The sequence below is a fragment of the Typha latifolia genome, chromosome 1, assembly GCF_019914945.1.
Source record: "Typha latifolia isolate L0001 chromosome 1, TyphaL0001v2, whole genome shotgun sequence".
In the NCBI taxonomy this organism is placed as follows: domain Eukaryota; kingdom Viridiplantae; phylum Streptophyta; class Magnoliopsida; order Poales; family Typhaceae; genus Typha; species Typha latifolia.
In genome coordinates this window covers 22847915-22869719 of record NC_133086.1, presented here as the reverse complement: position 1 = coordinate 22869719, position 21805 = coordinate 22847915, and the positions used below count along the sequence as shown (strand labels likewise).

Sequence of the window (21805 nt, the reverse complement as noted above, 5' to 3'; positions counted from 1 at the left end):
ATGTAAGATGAGGAAATTAGTATGCGGTCCCAAAGAATAGTGATGTCGATCGAACCTTCAGAATTGGTCGAGCATGTGATTCAAATTGGATCCGAATCTCGAACTAGAATGATCCGATTATTCACGGAGTGGATATTTAGAACCCATTTTAAAATCCGAATCCGAGCCCAAATTTGATAAAGTTAAATGGGTTCTGACTAGATTTCACCCTGACTAGACCTCAATCCGACCCGAATCAAATGCAACCAATTAGTACGGTTTCCTACTCGGACAGCAAAACCGATTTTTTTTTCCTTTTTTTTCGTCGCTTATCAACACGGCAACACCTGCGTCGTCGTCACTGCTGTGGCCTTCTTACCTCCACGGCGCCTTTTAATGTCTCTCCTTGTGATTCTTGTGAACGTTTCACCCACTGCTTAGACCGACCTTTGTAGGATTTGTTTTAGCGTTAGTGGTGTAGAAATGCTCCGATCTCGGGCTTCAATGCTCCGCCTCGAAGTGCTCGGACGATGCATTCCTTTGAATCGAACGGTTCTTGGATTCCCCTCGGCAAATCCGCGCCTTTTTCCCAAATCCCGCTTCGAACCTTGGACAAGCATTTCCGAAGGTAATTTCTCGTTTCATTTGTTTTCCCGGTCGTGCGTATAGTTATCTTGGGAAACCCTTGCTGTTTACTTGGTGTGACGATAGCTATTTCTATCGTGGTAAAATGCCAGGTTTGAATAGTAGAGCTATGAATCGACTTAGTAGTAGACTGATGTCAAGCAAAGCAAATCCATCACCAGCTACGACACCAACATTAGCTCGACAAGGAGAGGAAGTTGAATTGCTTCCAGGAATGGACGATGACCATGGAGGTATCATTATTGAGTTGAAGGACCCAATGAGCCCTGGAGCTTTTATTTCTTCTTTAAGAGCTTCTTTATCAAATTGGAAGCAACAGGTGATTGTTTTGTTTATTCAACTACATCTTTTTCTTGAGAAGATATAATATAAAGACACCTGGTAGCATGGTTATTAATTGCTTTTGGAGAAGTAGCACCTATTATCAAACAAATAGCACAGATATTTTCAGATGATCTTGATGTGAAAAGAAAAGAAGAAGATTTAAGGGTTATATAATCAGTCACAGCCGTGCAAAGTGAAAATAGCTATGCGTATTTTAAGTCTCACACTTTTCCTTTTTTCAAATACTGTCATTTTAATGCGTTTGTAGTTCCTCATTCGTTCGTATTTTGTACATCTGTGCCCTTCATCCACTGCAATTTGTAAGGTGGCACTGCACTTTTATGTTCTTTATTAAATCCTTTTTTCTTGTTTTCAGGAGAAAAGAGGAATTTGGATGAAACTGCCCATTAAGCTAGCAAACCTTGTTCCTCCGGCTGTTGAGGTAGGTTATTCTTTTAATAATCAACTCTTTGACTGACGTGGACATCATTCACATATTACACAGCCATATGTATCTACGCAATCCCTCCTTCAGGGATTTAGTCTTGAGTCATTTTTTTTACTATGAATTTATTTGTATTAGCTTATTTTTGGTGTTTAAAGTTGTCTTTGATTTTTACAGTTGTTTAGGGTGTTATTCACTTATTGTTATTGGAAGGTCTATATATAAACCCACTTCTTTCCGGTTATGATTAATGAAGAATTTTAAGATTTGCTTCGAGAATTTTGGGTGTGAAATTTTAATTTGAGTGTACAAGTGTGAAACCCTACCTCTCTTTATTCCATTCTAGCCGCTATATTCCCTAGAACCCTAATGATCCCCTTTGTATCATCACATCACTGACTCTTTGTTCTCAGTTGATATGAAAAAAGAAAATCAGACAAGAGAAATGGACTGCAATTAAGACATAACTGCTGTTATAAAAGTAACATGCATAAGTTCATGTCTACTGCAGTTCCTACTGGTATTGAAACAAGAAATAAGTTATGAATTTCATTGAATTGTTTATCTTAATACTGCTCTCTTCTTTTTCCTCGTTGACATAAATTTATGATTGATTATTTACTGAAATAATGATTTAGTTTTTCTTTCTTTCTTTTTAACCTGTTGCAGGAGGGCTTTTGGTACCACCATGCAGAGCCAAGTTATGTGATGCTTGTTTACTGGCTCCCCGCTACTAAACATACGTTACCAGTAAATGCTACACATCGCGTGGGTGTTGGTGCTTTTGTGATGAATGATCAAAGAGAAGTTGCTACACTCTCCTTCTGTTTTTCTAAGTATTATATTGATTCATCTGCATAAGAAATCATGAATCGTTTAGTCCAAATTTTGATATTCTGCTGTGAGGACATGGAAGCAAATAAATCAGTTTTTTTTTTTTTTTTTTTGGTAATATGTCTTGCAATCTTGCATATTTCTTCCTTAACAATTTACAATGTTTGTAGATGTCTTGCAATCTTGTGTTAGGTCTTGCCACAATGATATGTATCCACACTGCTTTGGCAGGTGTTGGCAGTCAAGGAAAAAAGTGGCAAACTTCGTGGCTCAGGTGTCTGGAAATTCCCTACAGGAGTGGTTGACCAAGTACGAATTTCATGCAAACACAAATAAAGTTGATAAACCAATAAACCTTTCAGCTATGTAAATTACAGAAATGTTCTTTTGTGTCATTATTTAGTAATCTTCTCAACAGGGTGAAGATATATTTGCTGGGGCAATAAGGGAAGTGAAGGAAGAGACTGGTGTACGTATTGTATCCATCTGAAAATTATCTTTCACATCTTCATACAGTGGTCTAAAGCTTTCAATTCACGGCAGATTGACACCGAATTTCTTGAAGTTCTTGCATTCAGGTCGTTTATTATTCTCCATTGTGAATGAATGCACTATCGTGCCTGAGCTAATCAGATTGTCAATTGTTGTCATCTAAGCCTTGTAATAAAATGTAGTTATCTAAGTTCATAAGGGCTTTAAAGAATTGCTGAGTTCAGAAGGCCTCTGAAGAATATATGTAGAAAAATATCAGTACTCACATGCAGCCTGGTAACATTTTAAAGCTGAGAGGTCTATTGTGTTCACTACTGAATGGTTAAAGTCAATTATCATTACTGAATTTAGTGTGCTGGCCCTTTTTCCTAGTTTTAAAAATAAAAGATCTATGCTTGTTTGATGACTGTATATGATGAACTCTACATTCTTATTTTGAAGTTCACATAATACAGGTTGTCTTTTATTGCTGATTTGTACAGGCAAAGCCACATGTCATTTTTCGAGAAGTCAGATTTGTTCTTTATATGCATGCTGCATCCCCTTTCATTTGACATTCGAAAGCAGGAATCAGAAATTGAGGCAGCCGAGGTATTCAACTTCATTCGTTTAAGTAGTTAATTTTCTCCTTCTCAGTTGAAGTATGGAACAAGATATTTGAAGTATTACTAGCTTGTTGAGTCAGTTAATGCCTCAATGCAGTTCACAAGCTGCAGATAACCTTGTGAAAGTTTTCTCATCAAATGTAAAGTGGTTCTCTCGGAAGGGATATGCCAAAAGCAAATCAATTTCTTATTTTAGGACTTAGTTTAATTGGATGATGAATCTATTTTTTGATAAAGTGTGTTCCCATCTATTTTGACTTTCTTGTTAATATTAGTTATGAAAGTGGGTTGCAAATGAAGTAGGATTATGCGGATGAAAATATGCAAGGGAAGTTGGGTTTTTCTTTGGATGATATTTTAAAATGCAATGGAATGAGGTGAGGTCTTTGGAGTCTTCAAACTCATAGTGAAGTGGGACGCAAGCCTCATGACCAAATCATAAGCCTTGTGGACATACTGAAATAGAAGATCTTATATATCCAGAAAAGAGAAGGTAAAACATAAACATATTAGAGCAAACTTGATTCATAATTTGACAAAGATTATTATATAGTGCAGAGGATTAAATGCTAACCTTTCATGATTGAAGGGTTGTTATAGCCAGTCTTTACCGACTACTGCCAGTGTAGAACTGGTGAGAGTTAGTAATAGCCATTTGATGGTATGCGGACTAGTGAAATTTAGAGGAGAGAAAATTTGTACTGAATGAAAGCTCACAATAAGATACTTTAACCACCCAAAGTAACAATGTCGGAGACTCACACCAGTCAAATCTTCTTTCATGGAGTATTTATTTTCCTTTCTTCTAGTTTCTATGGCGAGTGAGTTGTTCTTCGATAAGAGTCACGACCACTATTAAATATTTAGTATTATTTCTACTGCTGCTACTTTTTTTTAATGTTTTAGACTATCCTGCTATTTTTAATGCTACAAGAAAAGTTAAATCTTTTAGAATATCATGACAACATGGTTTTTTTTCTTACGTAGTGGGTACCGGTTGAGGAATTTGCTGCGCAACCATTTCTTCAGAAACATAAGCTCTTAAAGTATATCGTTGAAGTTGGAGTAGCAAAAGCAGAGAATAGATATGCCGGATTTACCCCCATATCTATAGAATCAGCATTCACTAAGAGGCAAAGCAATCTGTACATGAACGCCCAGGATCTAAGGTCAGGGAATGTGTGAGAAATATTTGATTCTGTGCATCCAAAGATTATATATCTTCTTGATAATTTAATTTACCGCTGGAACTGATAAGAAGAATTTGTAATGTACCAGCAAACTGGGTTATATATCAAATATTGAGTACAGGATACTCTTTGGAAGTTAACTTGCAATTATATTTGGTATTACTACATTGATGAGTATGAGATGTATAAAGCCAAAACTTTTTTGGATTTTGGACTGGTTATTTATGGCTCTCTAGCAAATCAAGATATAAAGAGATGAATTCAAGTTGCATTCAACCAGGCACCATAGTCTCAAGCAGGAGACAAAATGCTGAATTCAAGTTGCAAGCTTTGTATAAGAAGGATCAGTGCTGTCTCAAAATTCCATCAACTTCGTAAACAATATCAAGAATGATACAAATGGATTTCCATATACATCACGATCTCAACTTTTAGTCGACAAAGAACATTATTTTATGCAAGGATTACACTTAGTCGTTGAGATTTTTTTTCCTTTTTTTTGTGTTTTTTTTTTGTGAGAAAAGAGGATTAGATCCAATTATCCCGTGCTACCTATGGTACTTTAGAAAATTTATATGACTATAATATCAAAAAAAATAAATAAAAACATTAGCATGACAATATGCTTTAATTCTTTCCGAATGCAACAGGTTGTGAATTGTTGTTGACTTTCAAAGTCGTAGGCTGTGGTTGATAATTTAATGGCAATGCTAAGGACATCATATATGAAATAGTTAAATATTCTAATAAATATAAAGATCTAATATATAGAAAGGGGAACGATATTAGGAAGGTAAAATGGTACTAGATAGTTATAAATAAAGCCATGTTAGCATTTCGAATTACCACATAAAATACTCTACTTTTTCTCCTTAATACTTTCCATAGCATTTCAAAGAACATTAGAAAGGAGCTTTTTATAACTTAATTGTATACTTTTTTTATTAGTAATAACGGGCTCACCATAACATGCATCGATTATAAAAATATATAATTCTCAGTTTTTTTTTTAATTTATAAAAGCCCTATTTTAATAATTAAAAAACATATCTGTAATTAAAAAAATATATCTAATTGTACAGCCGTTGCCGCTGATATCAAACGGTAAAAAGAAACAGAAGGGCAGCGGGCCGAGTACGCAATAAAAACGCCCTTGAGTTCAAGGGTTTCCGACCGTTCTTTTCCGTACCCTTCTCCCTCCTGACGCACTCGGATCTTTCCGCGCATTGGAGCTAGGCTTTGATCCGCTCCTCGAGGTTCGCTTCTCTCTCTCTCTCTCTCTCCTCCCACACAGATCTGGAATCCTCCTGCGTTAGGGTTCCGTAATTGGATCTCCGTTTTATTAGGGTTTGTTTCTCTTTCTCTGCTTCTGTATATACTTTTTCTTGGAAGTGGAAGGTTTACAGTTTATTCGTGATCTGGAGATGAAATCTGATTTTTATTCTCCCCCTTGTTGGGTTGGTGGTTCTTTCTTGAAGTTTTGTGACCAGGAATTTGGACTCCTATTTAAGTCTCCGCTCCCCAACTGGGATTTTGAATAGATCGTGCGTGATTTGTGCCTTTGGAGGTATTCTTGTTTCTGAACAAGAATTTGTCTTTTGCCGGAGGTCTAGATTCTTGATTCGTGTATTTCTTTCTCCTGCTTTGTTCTGTTCTTTGAGTGGCTATCATAGTTTGCCTAGTTCTTTCGTTTTTGGATACTTATTAAGGAAACGAATTTTTTTCGAGCTCGTTCTGCTTGGTTTTGTGCCAGAAGTCCTTCCACTTTTATCCGTATACTTCATCCTCATCTTTTTATTCTTGTTATAGATAGGAATTCATTTCTTGGTCAGATATAATGTATAACGATATATTAGTTGCTTCCATTTTCTGGTTGTTAACCTCGAAATCCTGTTAATTCATGAGTCGATAGATAAATGGTTGTTCTTTTAAGAATTACTGAAGCCTTTATCATGGCATAGCCTTCTTAAGAATTATCTTCCCCTTGTTTTGAGGCTGAAATTTCTGTTGTTGGATTGTATTATATTTGTCCAGTTCTTCTATTACGTGAGTTTGTATAGTGTTCTGTTGCAAATAACTAAAATTATACTTGTCAACGATAGTCATCTTGAAAACTTACTTTATCAGCTCTTTCAGCTTCTTCAGTTGGAAACTTGGTAAAATCAGCTAATTCGTCTCTTGGTTTAATCTAACTTGTCATTTTGGACAAGAAGTTTAACATTTTTGAGTTTGCCACCTTTCTGCATGAATATTGCATTCTGCCTCTTGGGACATGTTCCTACAGAACTACAGAGGCATTAGCTGCCTCTTGTATTTTCCATTTAGGAGTTATAGTGACTAAAATGGCACAATATTAAGGAGATGTATATAGGTGATAGGTTGTTCCTTAGAAGTGTTTTAGGAACACACTGGTACCAGGAGAATTTCTGTGACACCCAAACTTTAAACACGTGCATAGCACGAGCCCACACGGCACGTGCATAGCACCTGACCATTCAGTTAGATACTGACAATCAAATAAACCTGTAGTAATATCATGATTTTATCCACAACATTTAAACTAAGAATAACTCAAGTCTAACTATTAACAGCATACAAATAATCCTACATGGGCCCCACACAGGCCACAACACATAATCAAGAGTTTTTCACAACTACATATACACAACGGTGGTATATACATCATTATATAAGTACAAAGTTACCTGCTAGAATATAAGACAAGGATAAAGACATACTTGGAGGATGTCCACTAATACATCAAATAAGAGAACTCATCTAGCGCAAAACACTAATCACACACTACTCTTCACCCACTCGCAAGGTCTCTAAGGGAGTATCCTGCTTCACTCGCTCGCTTGGACTTTTAAAAAGGAGAAAACAAAGAGAGTCATAAGCTAAAGGCTCAGTGATTAGACCTTACTCCAAATCAGTGATGTCAAACAGAGAGTAAATCATATACTGGATAATATGAATCAGAAAGTAGCATTATGCCATGTATGAGCATGTATATATGTATCCTCAATGACATATATATGAATGAGTATATTATATCCTCAACTAAAAAATATATCACATGATGAAATTACCATATAACATCACCGAATATAACGACATATCATGTATAACAATAATGAAACTGGTCACATCAATGATGATGCATGATGCATGCCAACCACTAGATAATCGTATATGTCAGAGTCATATATAATCCACATATCTCTCACTATCACAATCAACCGTCTCAACTCTGAATATCATCCATCATGCTGGACTACGATACCCGGCCCCAAACTCGATATACATCATGTCACAAGCTTAGAGCATACTCTGCCATACGCTAAGGGTATCTTTGTAGATAAATCATATCCTGCCATACACTAAGGGTATCTCAGAAGAAAGTAATCATACCCTGCCATACGCTAAGGGTATATCAATGATAGTTGTACCCTCTCATACGCTAAGAGTACAACCGTTAGCCATCACCATACTCTGCCATACGCTAAGAGTATGTCCAGTACCAGTCCGGACCAGATACCGTTCCAGCCATCACATCATATCACATCACATCACATACACATGTACTTTTATGATTTCTTATATATGATAAATCATATGCATATATCCAGTACGACAACAGATCATGCAACTCAGGAATTTAGGTAGTAAAGAAGCCGAGAGAAAAATAATGCAATACCGACTTTAACCATGTATACTTTTGCTAGTCTATCACATGCATACTCATGATAGAGATCATCCCGACATAAAAACTATAACAGTATAATCATCTCTATATATCACCAATGTACTTATATCTCAGATCAGCCTAATCAAATGTATGATAAAATATGCTTGCCTGAAATCATCTCTAGATAAAATCATATAATCATGCTGGATGTCAAAACATGCGTGTACATAAGATATAATATATTCTAATTTGAAAAAGGCGTTTAGGGGATAAGACTATTCACACCACTGCAAATACCAAACCATCACTCGTTCACGCTGCTACGATAACGATCAAGCCTCGATAACTAGGTCCACAGGGTCTTGAACAGGGGGGTCGGGATTTGAAATTATTTATAACAAATATGTCAGTCTTTCTATTAATTAAAATTAACCCGACAAAAGGATAGTTTCTTGTTGTAATTATGTACTCTTCATTTCTATATTTGTTTTTATTATTTATTAATCATAATTATATTATTTAATAGTGTATTTAAAATATATTTTATCTATCTATTATTCTCTTTGATAATTAAGAAAATAAGAATTAAGTTATCGCAATTAATTACGTAAGAATATACGTACATAACCCTAATAATTACTATTATCTACTTAGGATTAAAATAGTAATTTATATTGCAGACATTTTGCTAAACATGATATAATTAGAACTATATACTAACTATGCTATAATTATATTTAATTTGTATAACATAAATACATTAAATTAACTAAGCTAAACTAATGGTACATATAAGTATATATATATATATAAAATTATATATAATAATATATAGTGCTGGGCTCAGCCCAGCACCATGCACAGCAAGGCACTGGGCTGAGCCCAGCGCCTGGCGCTGCAAGAGGCGCTGCAAGGGCACTGGGCCGAGCCTAGCACCCCTTGCAGGGTGCAGCCAAAGGAGAGAAGGGAAGAAGGAGGAGGAAGAGAGGAAGAAGAAGAAGAAGAAGAAGAAGAAGAGGGTCGGGCCATGGGGGAGGGGTGCGGCTGTGGTGGCCACTCAGCGGCCGGCCTCTCGCCGACGGCTCAATCCTCCGGCGGTCCCAAGAGGAAGCCGACAAAGAGAGAAAGAGAGATAGAGAGAGAGAGGTAGAAAGAGAGAGAGAGAGAGAGAGAGAGAGAGAGAGAGAGAAGAAGGGAAGCTCACCGGCGCTAGTGGAGGTGACGGCGGCAACGGGTAGAGAGAGAGAAAAGGGGTGTTTGAGAGAGAGAGAGAGAGGAAGATGAGAATGAATCTGAGAGAAAGAGAGAGAAGCGGTGGGGAGGGGGCTGCGGCGGCGGTGGCAGGGGCCCACCGCGCCAGCTGGCTCGGCCAGGTTGGCCGGGCCGGCGCTTGGGGCGCGTGGCGCCCATCTCCGCTGCCACTGCATGGCACGAGCTGTCGTGCCATGCAGTGCAGAATTTTTTTTTTTTTTAACATTGGGTTATTACAATTTCAATGCTTTTTGCTGTTTAATTCATTTCCTTGAAATTCTCATTGAGATAATGATATTGTTTTACATGTTATTTGAGGAAAGAACATTTCTGTACTTAGGTAAACATTTTGGATTCATCTTGAGGATAGGTTTTATATTAGTTTCAAGGCTCTAAGTATCGGTATTAGGATTTGTCATTTCAAGATTTTATGTTAATTTTTTATCTCAAGGTCTTAATTTGGTTCTACGTATCAGACAAAAGATCCATTTCTGATTCGAGTTTCATAATCTAACTTCTTTCTGGTTTTAGTTGCTTAATTACAATCTTTTTCTTTGTATTCTTGCTTATATTGCTCAAATGTTTCATTATGCCTTATACTTTGCTATTTGTTCCCCTCTATAATTGTTCTCCGCAGCTGTGCTCATAATTTAGATTCTGATGGCTATGATTGATGAGCCACTGTACCCAATAGCTATCTTGATAGACGAGTTGAAAAATGAAGACATTCAGTTGCGGTTAAATTCCATCCGTCGGCTATCAACTATTGCACGGGCTCTTGGTGAAGAAAGAACCAGAAAGGAACTGATTCCGTTTCTCAGTGAGAATAACGATGATGATGATGAGGTCCTTCTTGCAATGGCTGAAGAGTTGGGGGTCTTTCTTCCCTATGTGGGAGGAATTGATTATGCTCATGTTTTACTGCCGCCATTGGAAGCATTATGCACTGTGGAGGAAACCTGTGTTAGGGATAAGGCTGTTGAATCACTATGTCGAATTGGTGTCCAGATGAAGGAAAGCGATTTGGTGGACTCGTTCATTCCATTAGTGAAGGTATGAAAGGAAAGAAATTATTCTTCTTATAACGAGCCTAATCTTTGCTCAATGCTTTATTGATTGCATGATTAGAACTTTCAAGACTGATTTGAAATTGATTAACAATGTGACTAAACTTTAGGCATGTAAGAGCCTGAAGAACCTTGTGATGATTTTATATGTATGATCATCCTGAATTTACCATCTTATCACGTTTGTATATGAGGATGATTTTTGTTTGATGTTTTGCTTGATTTTTTAACGTTGACTTACCTTTTGAAATGATGTTTCTTGCAATTCAGTGTATTATAATTTGTTGTTTCTTTAATATCTTGTTTGTTGACTAAAAGGTATAAAAGCAAATGTTGTTACTTTTCTCACTATAGATATTTCATATTAGCTTCTTTCTTCTATGTGTTTTTTGGAAAGTAAATGAAGCAAAGAGGGGCTATAAATTGTTAATGAACATGAATGAACTAAGCTCTACCCTTTTTATATTTTAATTATTCTTTTCTTCACCTTCAACTCAAACTTAACGGTTCCATTTACCGGTGATATGGTAAAGTTTCTTATCAATTTCATTAACTTCTCTAGTATTGTTACTCTTCATTTCAGAGACTAGCAGCTGGTGAGTGGTTCACTGCTAGGGTTTCCTCATGTGGGCTTTTTCATATTGTTTATCCGAGCGCACCTGAGCTATCAAAAACAGAACTACGGGCAACTTATGCGCAGCTATGTCAAGATGACATGCCTATGGTGAGAAGATCTGCTGCATCAAACTTAGGGAAGTTTGCTGCTACAGTTGAAGCCAACCATCTAAAGACAGAAATAATGTCAATATTTGATGACTTAACACAGGATGGTACTTGTGTTTTTCTTTTCTTTGTTCATTTTTTCTATGATGACTATACATTATCGAGTTAGCCTTTCATGAAAACATGTCTAATTTTGGCTACTCACCTAAAACCTGCTCGGTGCTTCCTTCTATCATTATGTCATAGTGATGCTAAGCAATGGACATAGGCTTCTAGCTGGTCATTTAGACTCTCAGTCCTGTCATTTCCGAGATTCCCCTTTCATATGCTATTGCCAAATTCTCAACTTCAAGGCATGATCCCCATGGCTGAGATGTCCCATTGCCATTCTTGCTAAATTCCAAATAGCATTTCTCTCTTTTTCAATTGGACTCTAGTGATATGTTCATGTATCACCCATTGGTTACTTTAATTTTCTTTTTAAGTCCATTATTATGTTTTGATATCTTGTTATTGACATCCATTTGTTGAGAAAGTGCTAGAGTTGAACATGGCTCGTACATTGACACTTCATTGTTGTGACTGTACTTAGACCTACTAGTAAAGATTGGCATATGTACTGATAATCTGGTTTACATTATCCTTCTACTAGACTTCACTCCCATACTTGTTGGTCACCTTTGGATTATACACAATAGACATACCTCCATTGTTCACTATAGTTTCATGGATTCTTATGATGATTTTGTCTCATCACCTCTTACTTGTTTGGTTGCTTAGCAAGAGTATGGAGCCCTAACTAGGATAAGTGGAATGTAGAGATAACTTCTGGATGTTTCTATTCAGGATAAATACATTTATGGGTTGTCTTAATTTAGATAATATTTATATTCTCTTCGGATATCTAAAATTGAGGATGTGTCCTAAAGGTGATATGCAAGCTCTTAGATGTGGAAGCTATAGATGGAGGGAGACTAAAAGAAGCTTCGAGCATGTATAAATCTTATATATAGGAACCAGGTTAAGCAAAGATATTAAGAAGCTTGAGGCAATTGGCGTATTTCAAAGTACAATTAGACATTGATTTCAGTTGTAAAAGCATACTTAAACTAGTACATACAATATTTTGTGGAAATGAATGTTCCAGCATTGGCACCATTCATTGGTCTAGTTCATATGTCCAGTAAATTCAAGTGGTTTTTCATGATTAGCCCTCAGGACACTTGTCCCTTTCAAAATATTGCTGACCAGGATATAATTTTGAACATGACTCTTCATGGTTCTGTTCCCAAAACAAACCAAAATCTTTTTATTGAAGTTCATATTAGTCAAAGATTTTCTGCCACGATGTATAGTGAAGTCAAGTCTTGCAATTTGAATTGTTTAGACTTTAGAGCTTCTCTCGATCTTTCTTTGGGATTATGATATTCTCTACCTGGGTCCTGGCTCTATTTTCTAACCTTACCTATGTTATTTGTTGAGACAGTACATGTTTCCTACTTGATCTGGGATAGATCTGATCTTCTATGATGTGTTTTCCATTTATTTTACATGAACACCTCTTACTGTTCTTTTTTCCTAAAATGTTATCATCTTCGTTTGTCCAGATTTACTAATAGTTCTTTATTTCAGATCAAGATTCTGTAAGGTTGTTAGCTGTTGAGGGTTGTGCTGCTCTTGGAAAGCTTTTGGAAACCCAGGATTGTGCAGCTCATATTCTTCCTGTTATTGTGAATTTCTCACAGGTCAGCATGCTACACAAGTGAATGATTATGAACTTCATTTTGATTGGTTACTGTAAGTTAAACGTTTTCTTCAGTTTGAGAAGCTGTCTTTATCCTTCAATGTTATCTAGTGCTTTTTGTGCTTTATTTATCGTTATTGATGACAAAATGTTCAAGTAAGATGTCTCTTTGTCAGGATACTATGTATATTATGCTCATTGTTCTCTTTTCAAACAGGATAAATCCTGGCGTGTGCGCTATATGGTTGCAAATCAATTGTATGAGCTCTGTGAAGCAGTTGGTGCTGAACCTACAAGGTAATGATAGTTTTGCGAGAAGTGATTAGTGTAAGGGTCTCGGTGGATGTCAAGAGCTATAGTGGGTGATATGAACCAAAGTTGTTGTCCTGTAAAACATATGTTCTTAATTACCAATATTCTGGATATGTAGAAACTTGAACAGTTACCTTTTTTGTGTCTATAACTCTATATTATTTTGATCAAAGATATGATACAAACTTCAAACTTTAAGCTAATGTAATGTTGGTCCTGATTACCAGAAAATTGTTCTATAAAAACTTGAAAGATAGAGAGTTGGAATGAAGAAAAGGCCAAATAATGTCTACACATTGACAAACATCATTACAGAAGTATTGTTGACCAGAGACGTGATTTAACACATAGGCTAGCATCCTGCATATGGAAAGATAAAGCCAGAGTTGACAAGTTGAAGCATGGATGGTAGATTTGCTATCATCCAGCTATTCAGGTCTCTGGCCATAGTATTTACATGTATCAGACGTAATAGCGCGCTCCTACATTTTATCCTGCCTGGTTAGCCCAAAAGTGCCATGATGGCTACTTCAGTGTTTTGCGGTTCACAGTTCATCATTACCATTGTTTGGGCAATTGTTATGTCTGTTTAGTTGCTATCGTTATATTCTTTTCAGGATATTTATATATTTTGCTTTGCAACTTTAATCATGTCAGAGCGGATTTGGTGCCGGCTTATGTTCGGCTTCTTCGTGATAATGAGGCTGAAGTGCGAATAGCAGCTGCAGGAAAAGTGACAAAGTTTTGTCAAATCTTAAATCCACAGATTGCAATTCAACACATTCTTCCATGTGTAAAGGTATCTATGCCTCAAATATGTCAGATCTATTCTGTGATATGCATTTTACCTCTGCTTGGATCCTGGTTAGTGCATGTGTAATTTTCTTCCTCTTGGAGTTCTCTTAAGAATATAATATTGTTTCAGGAACTCTCATCTGATTCTTCCCAGCATGTTCGCTCAGCTTTAGCTTCAGTAATTATGGGAATGGCACCGGTCCTTGGAAAGGTATGGTATATTTGCCCCCAAGAATTTAACATTATGTAATGCCTTTCCCTGAACATTATGGGTACCAGTGAATTTACATTGCATATTTTTCTTCCTCAGTCATTCTTCTGAATTGATGAATGACCTGCATTTTAATTTCTATCTGCTCTTAAGACTTCTTGTTCATTTATAAGAAGGTAAACTAATCTTTGGCAATTTTATAGGATGCAACTATTGAACAGCTGCTTCCAATTTTCCTTTCTCTGCTTAAAGATGAATTTCCTGATGTTCGGCTCAATATTATTAGCAAGCTTGATCAAGTAAACCAGGTACACTGATTGCATTTTTTTTCCCATTTTTTTTGTTTTCTAATGTCCTTGTCTTATTGAATAATGTTTTGCATTTTTCTTTAGTTAGGTTTTATTTGATTTTATTAATATATCATCCAATATATAGCTAGAGTTTAATGACCATGCAGGTGATTGGAATCGATCTCCTTTCCCAGTCATTACTACCGGCAATTGTTGAACTTGCAGAAGATAGGCATTGGAGAGTTCGACTTGCAATAATTGAGTACATTCCTCTGTTGGCCAGTCAGTTAGGTGTAGGTTTTTTTAATGACAAACTTGGGGCTTTATGCATGCAGTGGTTGGAAGATAAGGTATGACCACTTTCTTTCTTCCTTCTGTTCCTCTGTTATTTTAGGTACTCCTGTATTATTATCTGTTCTAATAGATTGGTTGCAATTAGTAGCAGTCTAGTGTTATTAGTATTATAATCTGATTGTGATAAAAGACATTAATTTATTTCCACTGATATGAAATTATGACATTTTGATCACATATTGATTTGTCCTTGCATATCTAATAATTATATGCAACACAATCCATTCCAGTTCTTTGTCTTTTTACCTAACTTTTCACCTCCCTCTTGCAGTCCACTTCCACTGATATGAACTTTTGATCACATATTGATTTGTCCTTGTAATCTAATAATTATATGCAACACAATCCATTCCAGTTTTTTACCTAACTTTTTACCTCCCTCTTGCAGTCCACGTCCTTGGCATTTCTAGCATACCTGTTTAGTTTCATTTTATAACAGCGCATGCACAAAATAGTTTGTTGCCATGGGTACATATCCTATGAAATTTACTACTAATGGATTTTCCCTTTTATTCTAGAGACCTAATATGATTGCCCTCAAGGCCAGGCCATTATCCGTGTATTGGAAAATAGTTATGAGAGTATTCAACACCACAAAGCCTCTGAAGAAAAGTCACTTCTGTATACTGCTTCAAATTGAGTTATTCAATATTTTCCATGAAATTAGCGTGGATATGTGGACTTATAGTCACTGCTGTGCATTATCATTCTTGTAGATCTCACATTCAAAGTTAAATATAATCAATGGGCATTAATTTTGCTAATTGTTGTAAATTAGCTTTATCATTTTTGCAGTTTGATCTGCTTAAACTACGGGGATCCAGTATAGCAACATTGCTAGTTGTCTAGATTTCCTTACTTTTGATAAGAAGGCACATGGATTAATTATATGATGAATTAATGGTTGCCGATATACGAAGATGTTCATAACGATACTAAGCACTAACTTCGGATACTTAATAAAAAGTTGCATTGAAACTCAAGACAGAGGAGACAGTGGGCACATCTTCAAGTTTGCCTTGGATGGGTTTTCGAGTCAAGTTTCTAAATCTTTGAACATTGGAAACAAATAATCACAAGCTGTATTGAGATTGTTTTTAAAATAATATCCAAATTTTCGCCCATGTACTGTTTATCGATGGCCGTAATAGCTTTATTTGAAACACATGCTTGAAATTTGCAGGTCTTTTCTATTCGAGATGCGGCTGCTAATAACTTGAGACGTCTTGCAGAAGAATTTGGACCTGAATGGGCGGCCCAACATATAGTTCCACAGGTTTGCCATAATTATATGATTATGTATTTCCACTTTTGTTCTTTTCGTGCAATTGTGTCAATTTTCTTTTGACATTCACCTTTTTTGCATCCATACTTTGTTAGTAATTTTATAGCCAAAAGAAAAGCCCTTATGTTTTAGGAATAGCAAGATTGGACTTTCAAACTAAGGTTCGAAAAATCGGGACTGAGATTGGTATCGGCATTTCAAAAAAATAATACGTATCGGTCGGATCATTCGCCTGGATCGTATCGAATTTTTTATTATGTAATATTCTAAATATGATTTAAAAAATGTAGGAAACTTTTAAAAATTTAGAAAAAAATTACTAAAAATAAGAAAATAAAGGAAGAAAAACTATGGTGCAATAGGAAGAGAGTGAATGAAGAAAATCAAACCAAAAAAAGAAAAACCATGGTGCGGTGAAGAAGAAGAAGAAGAAGAAGAAGAAGAAGAAGAAGAAAAATAAGGAGAAGAAGAAGAAAAGAGAAAAAAGGTAGAAAGTTGAAGAAATTAAAAAAAAACTGAGAGAAAATAAAGAAATAAATTAAAAAATTATATATCAAAATTTATCAGAGTTTGTTGGAGTTAGATTTGCATCGCCGGAGTTTGTTGAAGTTCACTGGAGCTAGATCTCTCTATAAGAGAAATAATGGTTATATGTAAGGAGAGAAAAAGAGAAAGAATGAGAGAAAGAGTAAGAAGAAAGAGGGAAAGAGAGTGAGAAGAAAGAGTGAAAGAGAAAGAGAGAGAGTTCGGATCGAGTCTAGATCGGGATTAGCCGATCCGGCGAACCATGCTTAAAACTGAATGCGTTCATGTTTTATACTAGATGTATACATTTTTATAATAAAATGCATATAATTTATATAAGAGATGCACACAATAACTTATTTTTGCTATTTTGCAAACTAAAGGGTTTGTTTTGTGTAAATGCCTTGTAATTTTATAGAAGAAGATTGGTAAGAATACTACAATTTTCTGGAAGATGATAACCAGGCTATCTAGCTCTATCCCAATTATGTAAGACCAGGAAACATTCATATAGAGATGGTTGATCCATGCTGCACATACAGATTTTGTACAGTCTTGAATTAGTTGGAGTAAGTCGCTTTGACTGTGCATGCTGTGGTCATATAGTTATGTTTGGAAACAGCATGTCCAGCGATTGGGTTAATTGCACACTTCTTGCTCTTTCAGACTGCAATGCTCTTATAGCACTAGTGAGAAGGAAGTGGCATAAATCTTTGTAAGACAATCAAGACTACAAATTACCAAATATTTAGGGCCTGCTTAGGTAAGTCAGGATATTTTTCCTCTGGAATTTTTATATGTAGGAATTGAAAAGACAAGTAGAGAATCCTTTGCGACTTTTTTTCCTTAGGATTACTTTAATTTATCTTGTTGGAAAGTTTATGAAATTTTGGAGAAAAAAAAAAAAGATGGGAGGAGGAGGAGGAGAAGGTGGTCATGGATGGAGGAAGAGGAGAAGGTGGTGGGGAGATGGTCGTGTTGGTATTTGGTTTGAGGAGGTGGAGGAGAAAAGAGAGTGGTGATAGGAGAGTGAGAGTGAGGGAGAGAGTGTAGGAAAAAAAATCCAGCAAAGGAGTGTGTTTCCTATGGAAAAACTTCCCTTCAAAAAATTATCCAAACACTCAAATAGGAAAACTCATAGAATCCTATAGTAATTTGGGCTATCCAAACAAATTCTTAGCTTACAACAAGAGGAGTATTTTTAATTATTTTTAATCTTTTATTCTTTTTTCCTTATTTTTGTGATAGTGGCTAGATTATTCATTAGAAAACGCCAGACATAAAAACTATCTTATCATTTTCTTTCCTTTTTAAGTTATATTTGGTATAACTTTCTTAGTTTTGAATTGCTGCAAATTGAATCCCTATGGGTTGGTGGAGTTGAAAGATTATTGGAGGACTTGCTTTGCCAATTTGGCTTGCTATTCAGATATAATTACCCACTCCTCATTGGTGAGGGAGAGCACGCACTAGACATATGTTTTTGGGGATTACATGTCAGACATGTTGCCTATCAAGCACGGATACAAATATGAGATACGGGGGATACAACAAAATTTAAATAGTAGGATATAGATACAACATAGATACGCCAATAAATAAATAATAATATAATATGGTAAAAAATGAAAATATCCCAGAAATGATGAAATAAGAAAAGAAAGTTACAGATTTAGTATCTATATGTATATTACTTTGAAATAATATTGTAACAGAAACTGATATGAAGTTCAAAATATCAGTGAAACATCTAAACCTAAGTCAACTACTAATCAACAATTAATTTGGATCTCCAATGGCTTTCAAGTTATATTTTTAATGTGTTATCAAATAAATAAAGTCTTTAAAGTATCATGAAAGATTGGATAATCGTATATATAAAGTATTTGTTTTATATCATCAATTAGCATAAAAAAGGATTGGATGATTAAAAAATATACCGGAGTCGTATTTTGCTGTATCAAAGACGTATTGAAAAATTAAATTTATTTTTCTTAATCCGGATACTTCTCCAGTGGTATTCAATATATATTGGGCCTTATCAAGGTTGTATCGAGGTCCTGTATGTACCTAATGTCAGTAGAGGGTTAAATAAAGTATCCGTGCTTCATGGCGTGCTGCATGCACTCTATACTAGTAAGTATAGAAGAATGGTGCAACACCCTTGTGCACCTTAGCCACTATTGTAACCATATCATGGCTTCAAGTCCGTATCAATTTTTTTAATTGGTATTTCATCTTTTATTAAATTGCTATAGGTCTAAGGACTCTTTTTTATGCTTATGGTTTAGTTTCATGATAAATATTTTCTTCCCCTTGTGATTAGCCTAAATAAAAAATATATTTTGCTTTCTATCACTTTGTCCCCCATCTATGGTTTGAACTAAAATGAATCTGGGAAAGTTAGAAAGAAAACATTAGGAAACAGTTGGCGGATTCATTCTTGCCAAGATAATTACAAAATTTCAATCCTCTTGCACAGTAAAATCTCTTATCAATTTACTGGAACAAATGCGAATCTCTTATCAATTTACTCAAACTAATGCAACTCTGTAATACAATAAGGGCCTATTTTTGCATGTTTGCTGTCAAGTCTGATTTTTGTCTACCCTAGATATAATATAAGGAGATTATAGTAATATTGCATCTTCACTAATGTCCATTTGGATTTTTAATTTTATTCATGTGACAATAAGGCCAAGGGATATAAATCAAAATATAGGGGGGCATTTTTAATTTTTAGAACTAAGCTCACAGGGTGTAAAATATATTTAACCCTTTAAATTATTATTCTTTTTATCAAGATATTGTGTTAATGTTGCATGTAGGTGCTGGAGAAGATCGTTAATCCACATTATTTGTATCGTATGACCGTTCTACAAGCAATTTCTCTTTTGGCCCCTGTGTTGGGTTCTGATATCACGAGCCAAAAGTTACTGCCTGTGATTATTACTGCCTCAAAGGACAGGTTAGTTAATTGAACAAACTGCAGATGTTTAATTGATTATTACTACCTTGAGTGTTGCTATTAATTCCAACTTCTCCAGGGTACCAAACATTAAATTCAATGTGGCAAAGGTGATGCAGTCCCTAGTACCAATACTGGACCATTCTGTAAGTAATTGTCAGCATTAGTCTTGTTTTACCATGTTTCGAGGTTAGTTATTTCTGTCATCATGAAAACCAAAATTCGTTGTGTTTGGGGTTTGTTTTTGCAGGTTGTGGAACAGACACTACGACCTTGTTTGGTTGACCTCAGTGAGGACCCTGATGTGGATGTCAGGTTTTTTGCTGGCCAAGCACTTCAGGCATGTGATTCCATTATGATGACAAGCTAATTAACTCTCATCGTAGCATCAAAGTTTTCCATGTTTCTCATGACCCACGAATACCTCTGCTGTTGCGAATGGTGTTTATTAAGTGTGGATAGCATTGTGGTTTCAATTATTGATTTTTTAATGTTTTTTTTCCTTTCTGGTTAGTAAAGGCATTAGAGGAAAGGAGGACTATCTTTTTTTGTATTACCTGGAGATGAAATCATATGGCTTTGTTTCCTTTAATCTCCAACAAACCAGTGGTTTCTGTTGGAGTTAACTATGCATTTGCTCTTGTGCTCATGCTGTATTTTCTTCCATTTTGCTCCTGAAGTATCTCCATGCATCACCACCTGAAGGTCTTGAGACGGGTGCTTTTATTGAAAATCTAATGCTCGTTTGAAATGCCTTTATGATGTGGCATATCTGAGCAACCTCAGTTTGTAGAAGAGCCTGCATTGTTTGTCAGCTGTCTCATGTTTTGCGAACCATGGACTCTGGTACAATGGCTTGCCTATAATACTGTCTGCAGGAGACCTAAAAGAAACTTGTGTGCTGTTGGAAACTTGGGATGCTTGCTGGATGAGATATGATTCTATCACTGTGATTGTTGATGTTCAAAGGTCACAAGTCTCTCTTATATTGGTCGCAACTAGATATTCACTTTAGTCTTATATTAGTATAGTAATACTTACTGCTCTCTCATAAATTTTTTTCGTCTATTATTTTATATTTATTAGTTATTGTTTTACTTTTAAAAAGGCATTACTTTAACTATCATTTCAATCTCTATTTCTTTCATCCTCTTTCTTTTCCTCATTCATTTATTACTTTTATTTCTCATTTATCAAGGTATTATTTTAACTTTTATGTCATATTTAGTGTAATTATTATACTCCACTACTATACAACTAAATACTAAGTTGGTTTATATCAGTATAAGAAGTTGGAATAATTATACTATGGAACCAAAATATGAAACCTGCTGTTGCGTTCAGCTGATGCAGGTGTCCAGTCTTTTGCGTAAGCATGGAAGTTAATAAACAACTTGAATCAATTTAATTTGCGTTCAGTTTCAAAAGGCAAAGATCATGAAAAGAAAATTAAGAAGAATAAAAAATGGAAGTTGCCCACTGCTCCTGATGAATTCTACTCGAATGAGTAAGTTATGTTTCCTCAAAAGCGTCTTCTCCAAATTTTTCACTGATCTACAGAAGACTTCTGCCAACTCCTCTTATACTAATCTAATGCCTTCTTTCAGTGTCATCGTTAGAAATGAAAGTTGCTTGGCCCAACAAAAAGTACCGATTCTAATTGGTAATATTGGCATTGATTACAGAGTTTGACCAAATTAGTTTTTTTTTTAAATTTATTAATCAGAATAGATCGCTCTCTAACCGGGATATGTTTTGGAGTAAAACATGAGCTTTGCTAGTTGTGACAACTATACTTGGCCTGTGTGTGATTAGCATAATTTCGTTCACTTATAAAATAAGCATAAATTTATTCTAGATTATCTTAATACTAGTTTACTAAGTATATTTTTCTCTTTTTTTTATCCAATATGTTTATATTTATTAATTACTATTATACTAAGTATATTATTTTAGATTATCTTAATACTAAGCATAAATCGCTCTCTCTTTCCTCTTTCTCTTCTCTCCTCTTATTCTTCCATTCTATTATAAAGTTTATTTTAGTTATTTACTAAAATCTATCTATTTTTCATAGC

At 35.4% G+C, this 21805-nt stretch overlaps 2 protein-coding genes across 3 annotated transcripts; both read left to right on the top strand.

Moving 5' to 3' along the window:
- The first annotated feature begins 278 nt into the window (after positions 1-278).
- LOC140780714 (nudix hydrolase 2-like) lies at positions 279-4649 on the top strand. The gene is made up of 9 exons (XM_073126435.1): positions 279-607; positions 717-943; positions 1325-1390; positions 2063-2200; positions 2459-2536; positions 2646-2696; positions 2771-2805; positions 3202-3310; positions 4312-4649. The coding sequence occupies exons 1-9, from the start codon at positions 463-465 to the stop codon at positions 4507-4509; spliced, it is 1047 nt and encodes a 348-aa protein (XP_072982536.1). The 5' UTR covers positions 279-462; the 3' UTR covers positions 4510-4649.
- Positions 4650-5598: 949 nt separating this feature from the next.
- On the top strand, positions 5599-20376 carry LOC140790740 (uncharacterized). 2 transcript variants are annotated; one of them, XM_073140966.1, is made up of 13 exons: positions 5599-5770; positions 10091-10506; positions 11104-11350; positions 12876-12988; positions 13205-13284; positions 13957-14098; positions 14225-14305; positions 14509-14613; positions 14763-14945; positions 16133-16225; positions 19588-19727; positions 19807-19873; positions 19978-20376. In XM_073140966.1, the coding sequence occupies exons 2-13, from the start codon at positions 10114-10116 to the stop codon at positions 20095-20097; spliced, it is 1764 nt and encodes a 587-aa protein (XP_072997067.1). In that variant the 5' UTR covers positions 5599-5770; positions 10091-10113; the 3' UTR covers positions 20098-20376. The 2 variants fall into 2 exon arrangements, with proteins under 2 accessions (XP_072997067.1, XP_072997073.1); XM_073140972.1 differs by lacking the exon at positions 5599-5770 and adding an exon at positions 5998-6121.
- The last annotated feature ends 1429 nt before the right edge of the window (positions 20377-21805 follow it).

Coding starts and splice junctions, on each gene's coding strand:
- LOC140780714 (XM_073126435.1), top strand. CDS start 463: ATGCTCCGATCTCGGGCTTCAATGCTCCGCCTCGAAGTGCTCGGACGA. Junction 2,537..2,645: donor CTACAGGAGTGGTTGACCAA/GTACGAATTTCA, acceptor TCTTCTCAACAG/GGTGAAGATATATTTGCTGG. Junction 2,806..3,201: donor CTTGAAGTTCTTGCATTCAG/GTCGTTTATTAT, acceptor TGATTTGTACAG/GCAAAGCCACATGTCATTTT.
- LOC140790740 (XM_073140966.1), top strand. CDS start 10,114: ATGGCTATGATTGATGAGCCACTGTACCCAATAGCTATCTTGATAGAC. Junction 14,946..16,132: donor TGCAGTGGTTGGAAGATAAG/GTATGACCACTT, acceptor TGAAATTTGCAG/GTCTTTTCTATTCGAGATGC. Junction 19,728..19,806: donor ATTACTGCCTCAAAGGACAG/GTTAGTTAATTG, acceptor CAACTTCTCCAG/GGTACCAAACATTAAATTCA.